Raw genomic sequence first — 9,883 nt, forward strand, 5'->3', positions numbered from 1 at the left:
GCTTCACTGGCCCAAGTTGGCACCATCATTGTGCTCTTCCTGGGCCAGGCAGATCGGTCACCGGCCATTGGACGGCCGCTCACGGCCGCTTACAGCAGCTCATGCCAGCTGCCAGCCACTCACGGTAGCTTACGGCAGCCCACTGCAGCCTATGCCGTTGCCAGCGACTCATGGCAGCCCAGCTCCAGGTCGAGCTGTTGTTCACCATCTTAGCTGTAGAGGGCACAGCGTCACTGGCCCTCATGTGGGATCGGAACCGGGGCCCTGCTGCTCAGAGCTGGCGTCCCAAGCCAACTCTTAACCAATGTGCCACTTGGCCGGCCCCCATAGTGGGTTCTTAAGTGGTAATGATTCATGATGATGATCTGTAGATGTAGACCATTTCCATCCACTAAGCGTATCTGTTTGAAGCCAGCTGGTGCCTTCGGGCAGAGGTAGATAACACCCAGGATTGACGAAGTGAATGAAGATCCTGTAATTCTTGCTGACTTCACTTCTCCAGCCGTTGTCATTTCTTTTCCATCTCAGAAGAATTTGCTTTGCTCTGGTCTGTGTTTCAGCTGGTCTATAGCAACATCTGGATTCTTTCTCAAAATATCTGGAAGCTCTCAGGAGTTAGAAAAATAACTCTGTTCACCACATGCTCACTTTTATATTGGGAAACACTGTGTTCTTGTCAGGTTCCCACTGACCTTGAGACTCAAATGTTTCACAGGGGATCATGGATTTTTGATGAGCTAAGTGGCTTTAAGATCTTTTCATTCCTACCCTTGTCCCCTGCACTGAGTAGGCATGTGAGCATTCATGTCCATGTGATTATTTTTTATTTTTTATTGGGGAACAGTGTGGTTTTCTAGGACCCATCAGCTCCAAGTCAAATAGTTGTCTCAATCTACTTGTAGAGGGTGCAGCTTCATGGCCCACGAGGGGATCCAACCAGCCACCTTGGTGTTATGAGCCTGTGCTCTAAGCAGCTGAGCTAACTGGCCGCCCCTCATGTGATTTTCTTAAAGGGACATTTCCACATGTGGCAATTAGCTTAGAATGGAGACCTTTTGGACATGCAAAGTGACAGGCCAGGCACGCTTTACTACCAGCTCTGGGATCATCTGAAATGGGTCTCACACTTTCCCCAGCTAGCCCTGCTATGGAAAGCCCTTCCACAAACTGAGGGGAAAATGAGATTTCTTCTCAGCCTCAGCCATCCCAGCTGACCCTTCCGGCTGTTTGGGTCTCACTTGTATAGTCCTAATCTCCTCAGGAGGAGCTCTGGGCTCTGACTTCCGGCCCCCTCTGCAGAGCTGCTGGTGAGGGTGGGTGTTGACTCAGGGTCCTGTATGGACCTGTGTGGATGGCTGCCTGGGGGCTGAGCGACCTTGGCCAACCTTGCACTTGGAAGAGTCTCCTGGGTGCCACCAGCGAGTCCTTTTCTGTGGGAAACAGCCCAGTGTCTTTAGTTCTTCTCTGGCCACATCCAGGGGTCTTGCCTACCCTCCATTGTTGTCACTACCTAGCCTTCCTAACTTCTAAAATGTACCTAATTTTTCTCCTTGACATATTATAGTCTATCATGTTATAGTCATCATATAGGCATATTATAGTCTATTCTGGTAGCAATAATCTAATCCTTTCGGGGAAAGGTGGGGTCTAGAGGTATGATTAGTAATTATGATTGATTTGAAAAAATTCTCTTCTTTCCCACAGACAAGCGACTGTTGCCTGAAATTGACTCCCTCACCCCACCCCCAACACCCCCCATCCATGCTCAGTAATGGTTATAACTTTCATTTCCAGTATTGCATTTTGGCTATTTGAACTGGGGAATAAAGCCTGTTGAGGTTTAATGTTCGGATGGTTGCTGATATGATTGTATAGAAATCCATAGATCTTCACTAGTTACATATCCACCTGCTGTAGGGGTCTGAGCTCCAGATTTTCTCAGGAAGCAAAAGATGGGGGTGGGGGCTGAAGAAACAGTAAGCACTACCCCTAAATATAAAGGTCCTTCTGATTCCCAGCCATCATCAGGCCACAGTGAGTCTTGCTCTCGCGAGTGATCTCAGCCCTGATTGAGGGGCTGGTGTAACACCCGGATGTGGACTAGACAGACCCAGCACTGGAGCCGGGCCAGAGCCCAGCCCCTGTGACTTCTTGAATCATCTCTCTACAAGATGGAAAAGGAAACCAATAGTTTCAGGACCCCAAGGGCCCCCTAAAAGGCTAGGCTTTGGGGGTTTGGATCAGCTTTCTCCATTGGTACATTTGAAGGTGTTAAGTATTTCATCAGTTTGGCATGGGCACCAGCATGAAGCCTTCTGTGGCTGAGTAGTGGGGGCAGCAGACATGAGGCAGGAAGCAATCAGCCGGTAGCTGTTTTCCAGCCAGCACTGTGAACAGTTTTTCTGTGGGTGTGAACTGGCTCATTTTGGGGGCTTCAACCACAGATGTGAAAAGAAACTCTGACCGGAAACGCCGAGGCATCAAAGATGTAAATGCAGATGAATGACTACCGTTTGCCTGTTTGAAAACTTCAAACAAACAAGATAACTTGAGATTTTGCCCAGAAATGGTGATTTGTGTTTCCTTGTTTATCAGACTTAGGAGCCTTTATTGAGACACAAGAATACTTCGCCTCTCCCTCTCCTCCCCAAACACGGACTAACCTTAGTGAGGTTTCATTTTCCATCCTGGACCTTCAGAAAGAGATTAAGATCCTCGGCTGACTCTGAAGGGTGTGTGTGTGAATGACTGAATTTTAGGGGTGGGTTCCTTAGAAATGAGCACTCATATGCTGAGCACAAACAGTCTTACCTCTTGATGAAAACACAGCCTCTGGTAGCCTTTATTTTCATGATAAGGACATGTCTCAAATTTCACAGGATTTGAGTTTTGTAGGTTTCTCTATAATTACCTCCAAATTTCAGAGGGCTTCCCCCCTCCCCCCACCCCTTCAAGGCTGTCAGCCCTATAAAAGTGAGAGCTGCTAGAGATCGAGAGGTAAGTTTGGACATAGATGTGGATTTGAGCTGGAAAATGTCCCTGAGGCTTGCAGGCTAGAGCATCAGCAGAAAGAGACATAAAAGGTCAGTCACAGGGCCTCACACAGGTGCCTACAGCAGGGAGCAATCACTCTCTGGTGACTCCCTCTTTTCCACTCACGCCTCACTTTCGCCATTTCTACCCAAAGTGCTATCTTCCTGGCAGTTGGTCACGATATGGCCAACGATCCCAGTAAGCGTGGCTTCACTACCCCCCCCCCCCCACACACACACACATACTCAGGAGGGCTCAGGATTCCTTGAAACACAGTTTATTTGTTTCTTGTTATCTTGGCTGCTTAGTCATTCATGCCACTGGTGGTATGGCGTGGCTGCCAGATTGCTGAGGCTACACAAAGCGTCCAAGTCATCAGGCAGTGGGAGGCGTCCTGCCCGGTTTGTACTGTATGTGTCTCTGTGTGCACAAAGGTTAGAGATGGCTATCTGGAATCACCATGGTGTGGCTTCCCGGGGGCCTGGAGCACTTTGTCTCCCCTTCATCCTCCACCCCCAGACCCTCTATGGTCATCTGTTTCTGTCCTGCCAGGAGGAGGGGACAGGCGGTTTAGTGTCAGATTTACTGGTAAGGAACTCTGACGAGGGGAACACAAGGGTTTGCCCTGCAGGGAGTTTAACCAGCAGACTGCAGCTTCTGCACTTGGGTGTCTGCCTACATCAGCAGTTCTGGTCTCCATTTTTATTCTCCTAGAAAAGGAAAAGCTTAACCCCGGGGGTGGGGGGGTTGGGACACTGACAGGAGTCTTCCCCGTAATAACTGGGGACCAAGCCCCAGCTGTTGGTTTCCATCCTTTCCTGTCCTCCTCCTGTGATCCAGGACCTTGCTCCTGCAATGGGGCCACATGAGGGGCAGAACAGATGGAAATGGAAGATGCTTCAAGGGGGAGAATGCGACCTGGCCATGCGAGTCCTTCTTTCTCAGGCATCCCTGCTCTGCTCTGACTCCGGGCTCCTGTGAAACCACTTTTCTGTCTCATCTGCAATCTATCAGGCCAGCTCTGAGGCCTGGCTGCTGTTTTCTAATTGAGGTCTTCTCTTGTCCGGCCTTACCTAGCTCCTAATCCTTCAGGTCTTGAAAAAGTCATTCCTCCAGGAAGCCGTTCTGAATTCTTCCCACCCCATTCCCTACTCCCAAGACCTTTTGTTATATTCTCCCTTTTCACTTGATTCTTCCCTAGCGTGTCATTCACCAACTGCCATTGTAAAAATATGTTCTCCCCGATAGGAGGTGAAGTATGGGTTTGTCTTGTCTACAGATTTCTCCCTAATGCCTAGAACTTGACAGCCTCTTCCAATATTTGCATGAAAGTGGGCTGTGCTTTCTTAAAAATTTTAGGCCACGTATTTAATCTAATTTCTTTAGGTTAGAGGACAAAGAGGAATTTGGTTTTGGAGCTATTGAAATGAAAGCATCTGTGTCTAGGGCCCACCCAAATATATGCATCTGAAACTTACGTGAAAAGGTTACCCTTGGGTGGGGGTGGGGGTGGGGGTGACCGGTTAGCTCAGCTGGTTAGAGCATGGTGTCGCTAACACCAAGGTTGCTGGGTCGATTCCCGCATGGGCCACTGTGAGCTGCGCCCTCCCTATAAGAGTCAACAATGCCATTGTAGCATGAAAGCAATGTGTAACCAATGACCATGGCTGTTCCCCAATAAAAAATGAAAAAAAAAAAAGGTTACCCTTGGGGAGGTAGGTTTGGAAATCATGAGCGAGTCCTGGGAGGGGGCCTCCTGTAGGCCCACGGTTGCTACTCAAGCAGTGTGATTAGAAGAATGGAATTCTAGGGGGTGGAGGACAGGGTTCTTACTCCAGTGAGATTTTCTTCCTCATGGGTGTATCCATTTGCTTTTCAGCACAGAAATGGCCTCTGCCTTCAAGCCCCGAGAATGTCAGCTGTCTAAACAAGAAGGGCAAAGCTATGGCTTTTTCCTGCGAATTGAGAAGGACACCGATGGCCACCTGGTCCGGGAGGTTGAGACGGGCAGCCAGGCAGAGAAGGCTGGCCTCCGGGATGGAGACCGAGTCCTTAGGATCAACGGCATCTTTGTGGACAAGGAAGAGCACACGCAGGTGAGCGGGACATTGGTGGCCCTTCTTCCAGAATCTCTTCAGCCCCCGTACCTCTGATTATCGTTTTGGGGGTCGGGGGAGCTGTCCTGGCTGCCATCGGCAAGGCAGGATACCTTTATGGCTGTACTTTCTGCCAGCTGATCAAGGCTCCCACAGTTACCCAGGAACTGTAAGTGCTCTTCCAAGATTTGAACAGTGTCATGTCTAAAATGCATTGCAAGTTTGCTGTATGCCGGAAACTACGCTAGGCAATTTCATGTTCATTATTTTGCTAAATCCTCATCCCAACCCATGAGGTACCTTTTGCCATTTCACAGATGAGAAGCGGAGGCTCAGATAACTTAGCTAGCTAATGTGTTCATGCAGAGAACATATGGGAGTGCCTGACTATACCCCAATTCTGCCTGCCTCCAAGAGGGTGCTTGTTTCACTACACCCTCTGTGACCATAGGCCTGGGGGCACCTGTTGTGCTCTAGGGTAGCATTCATCCCTAGAAAGGACCAGTCCTTGTAAGAGTCCCCTGGGCTGGGCTTGGGCCACACTCCCGATTCCATCAGTGCTAGAGGCCCAGCATGATCTGCCCACACTGGGGTGGAGATGGCTGGGGCGCCATCTGGGTGTCAGGGATCAGCCATCAGTCTCCAGGGCCAGATAATGAGCCAGCATCCCCTCTGGCAGTTGATGGAGGGCTATTGGTTAAAGCCGTTTTGTCCTTTATTCCTCCTAGGTTGTAGATCTGATCAGAAAGAGTGGGAATTCAGTGACTTTGCTCGTTCTAGATGACGATTCCTATGAGAAAGCCATGAAAAAACAGGTGGATTTGAAAGAGCTGGGTCCAAGTCAGAAGGAGCCAAGTTTGAGTGATAAGAAGCTGTGTCCTGTGATGAATGGAGGGGCGCAGACTTGGACCCAGCCGCGGCTCTGCTACCTGGTGAAGGAGGGGAGCAGCTATGGCTTTTCTCTGAAAACTGTCCAAGGTGAGCCTGAGGGTGGGGCACGAACCACTAGCTTTCCAGAAGATATTATTATCGATTACTGATGTCTTTGAATAACTTCTCGGTTGCTATGGATATCCATCCAACAGCAGCTGTGCTCTGCCTACCTTCCTTCCTGCCCAGCCCTTGTGCAATGAGGGATCAAAGCAACAGCGGGGTGGGGGGTGGCCCTGGCCCCCAAGGTTTGTTAGGCTGAGCCTTTGAGGCCAGAGGGTTAGAGGGCAGAGGTTTCTTTGTTGCTATTTTCTAGCTCCCTTAGGGTGCGGGTGGAGTGGAGAACAGGAGCAAGAGGCAAGAAAAAGGAGCTTTTTCAGAATAGCTACTTTGATCAAGAATGATTATCTCTTGTCATCTCTGAGTGCCCAGGTGGTCACTCATTTATTCAACAAATTCTTGAGCACCTACTGATATGCCAGACAGTGTTACAGTTGCTGAGGATACCGCAAAAATCTCCACCCTCCTGTGACATTTAAACAGCACCCTCAGCCGTGGTCCAGCCTCACTCTGAGGTGTGTCCCTGACCTCCAGTTGAGAGGAGCATGGCGATTTGAAACACCTCGACCATCAGAAAGTACTCGTTCTGTTTCTAGAATTTCAGAGGCGCAGGCTGACCTGTGCTCAGGGACCATGCTTCTGTAATGCTGCGGTGGCCTGTGGTCTGCCTCAAATGCTGCCCCAGCCATGTCCTTTTGGCTCTGGAAGTGGGTCACAATTTGCTACGTGATAGACAGCAGACCAATGGTGAACATGACCTAGTTTCCAAGGTTTAGTTAACCTGCAGTAAGAGATATAAGCTGGCTCTAAGAGGTATTTCTCGTCAGTCAGTCATTGAGCATAATGGCGTAGGTGGTCCAGGGGAGCTTGACATTGCTTAGGAGTCCATTATCAGTAAAGTGGTAAAAAAAAAATCATAGTTCAGATTGCATTCATTTGACCCTTGGGCTGCTGTACATGGTGGTTTAGGTTAGCTGTATGGGGAAAATGTTTTCTCCATGACGAATACATAACAAGGTAACAGAACTGTGTTTAAGGAAGAAGAGTTTAAATTACTGTTATTCCTTATGAATAATTTATCTAGTCATTATAAAGCAACCCTTTGCCTAGGCTGAATATGAATATCTTGAAACGACAGCATTTCTTTAAGAAGTGCCTAAATCACCTATTAGCCCAAACTCCATGGGTGTGTCTGGTGCCTCTGTCCCCTTTAGCCTGCATCAGAGAGATTTACGGACCCCATTGGTCTGTGATGTTGGTGACAGTGCTAATTCAAGAGGACAGAATGAAGTGGATGCCTTCTAGTTCTACAAATGCCAGGAAAGGGAGTACGACACAACGATGCACCACGAGCACGCTTTGGTCCTTTCGGCTTCGAGAGGCCAGTGCCCTCTGAACTTCCTTCCTTGCATTTAGTTGGGCTCAGAAATTCTATTCAAATCAAAGATCAGCTGAGTGATGGCCGAGCCAAGCTTAGCTGGGAGCTGTACACACAGTTATAGATCAGAGGCCAAAGTCGATTCGAAAATTGGAAGTCCTCGTTTTACACTGGGAGGAAGCCCTTTTCTGTTGTCCTTCTGTGTAATGGAGTTGTGACACTCGTCCAACCCCCTACTCTCTTCCAGGTAAAAAGGGAGTGTACATGACCGATATCACACCCCAAGGTGTGGCTATGAAAGCTGGCATCCTGGCTGATGATCACTTGATCGAAGTGAACGGAGAGAACGTAGAAGACGCCACCCATGAGGAAGTGGTTGAAAAGGTATGTCCCAAAGGGGGTACTTTTTTTTTTTACCTTATCTTTCATTCAGCTGTCATTGGATGGGAGATAGGAGTGGTGGTTTGTGATGGGAGAAATATAATGATGGGAAGTTGCCCTTTTGTATGAAGAGCAAACAGACTTATTAGCGGTGTAAGCAGTGTTGATAGAGGGTTTTAGAATAAGGCTTTTGTTAGTTTCATGTTATCTTAAAGAAAAGTGTTCTGAAGAACACATTATCTTTTGGGTCTTATTTATACCTGATTGGGAGCCCCATCTGAATTGATAATATATTCAATGTTGAGCCCATGTTACTAACATGTTTTAATACAAGCTGAATGATAACCAATGTGGCTATGAATATAGAGCTGGATGCATGGAGAGTACTGGAAGGTCTGTTACCCCAAATCTTATGTCACAGCATGGTGTGATGCAGGAAGACATTGTGAGGTTTTCCTCTGAGGTCATATGGAACCTTGAAAATTGACCAACCTTACTTCTCTTGGTAGATGATCATTCAAGGTAGACCTCCACTTTCTTTTCTTTTCTAACCTTCACCAAAGTCCTTTCTGGGTTTTCTGAATTCCAGCTCTTACTCGGGTTCAGTTAGCATCTGTGTGGGTGACGTCATACTTGACCAAAGGAAAAACAACAATTGTGGAAATGGAGGTTGATAAACACCAGTGAGGTGGTAGGAAATAGAGCAGCTGAAACTCAGACCCTACATCCCATATTCTCTGTTGAATTTAGAGACTGTGCCTCTATACAGAAAGTTCCCTATTTCCCAGCATCCTTCCTGGAGATTGATGATGGGCCTCACCTGTGTGTGTTCTCGCAGGTGAGGAAGTCAGGGAGCCGTGTCACGTTCCTGCTGATGGATAAGGAGGCTGACAAGCACCACAGTGAGCAGAATATAAGAATCAAGAGGGAAACAGCCAGTTTGAAATTACTACCTTGCCAGCCCAGAGTTGTGGAGATGAAGAAGGGAAGCAATGGCTATGGTTTCTATCTGAGGGAAGGCCCAGGACAGAAAGGTAAGGCACGAGGATAGCAGAGGGCTTGGCAGTGGAACCGCCCAAGTCTTCAGCCCGGTCTGACTCGAGTACCATTAGGCCCCCAACTCCCCACCAGATGCACGAGGACAGGAAGAAGCCGGAAAGCACAGCTGGGTCAGTTTTCACGTCTCATGGAGCCTGGTGATGGGCATCTCCGGGTCTCCTAACAGAACGATAAGGCAGGATTTTGGATTCTGGCAGTAGTATGCTGGTAAATTGGCTCTCTGGGGGAAAAAAAAGCGTGAATTTGTGGCATTTGTTGATTTGTGTGGTATAAATACTCCCACCATGTCTGACTTCAAGCTACCAACATGTCACAGAATGCAAAGTTGAGAAGTATTGCGTAGAACTTGTTCTCATAACTGGTGTGAGCCAGCTCCAACACACCACTAGATCTGAGGGACGGGGGTGGGTTGGGATCTGGGACTCAGAACCAGGAGTCTTTCTGATTCTTTGTAACTCAATAAGACAAGGACACAGGTCCTCCTAGGGAAGGGAATACATGACACTGAGAGGCATCCAGTTGGAGATGCCCAGCCGCTAGCTGGAAAAGTGAAGCTGAAGCTTGCTAAAACAGTGTGAGGAACAAAACTGTGAGAGATGGAGGCATCGCGTGAAGGTCGTTTAAGTCAGAAGGCTAAAGACACGTCCTTGTGGCACATGCACGCATTTACAATCACTACTAACAGGCCAGCGTGGCTTTCCTAGGGTCTGAATTCTTTGGTTTTGTTCTGGCCTTCCCCCTTTTTGTGGCTTCTATGTAAGATGCATGGGTACAAGCATGCCCACTGGCTTCCTGGGAACTTGCTGACCCTTAGTGCTCAGCGTGCTGTGTTGTCAAAACTGAATTCCAGGCACTTTTATTTTTTTATTTTTTTTAGCTGAGCCATCCTGCCACCTGTTGGCAGCTCACGGCTGCTCAGCTCGGGCTGACTCGAACCACTGTTGCT

The 9,883-nt window shown here is 48.3% G+C and overlaps 1 protein-coding gene across 1 annotated transcript in view; it reads left to right on the forward strand.

Annotated features, from left to right (window-relative positions):
• Nucleotides 1-9,883, forward strand: part of PDZK1 (PDZ domain containing 1) — a 34,588-nt gene that overhangs the window by 14,168 nt on the left and 10,537 nt on the right. Inside the window, exons 2-5 of the mRNA XM_019627835.1 lie at nt 4,913-5,129; nt 5,858-6,107; nt 7,745-7,881; nt 8,717-8,912. Coding sequence (XP_019483380.1) covers nt 4,920-5,129; nt 5,858-6,107; nt 7,745-7,881; nt 8,717-8,912 — 793 coding nt within the window. The 5' untranslated portion in view covers nt 4,913-4,919. The remainder of the gene's footprint in view (nt 1-4,912; nt 5,130-5,857; nt 6,108-7,744; nt 7,882-8,716; nt 8,913-9,883) is intronic.

Source organism: Hipposideros armiger, unplaced genomic scaffold (genome assembly GCF_001890085.2).
Source record: "Hipposideros armiger isolate ML-2016 unplaced genomic scaffold, ASM189008v1 scaffold_741, whole genome shotgun sequence".
In the NCBI taxonomy this organism is placed as follows: Eukaryota; Metazoa; Chordata; class Mammalia; order Chiroptera; family Hipposideridae; genus Hipposideros; species Hipposideros armiger.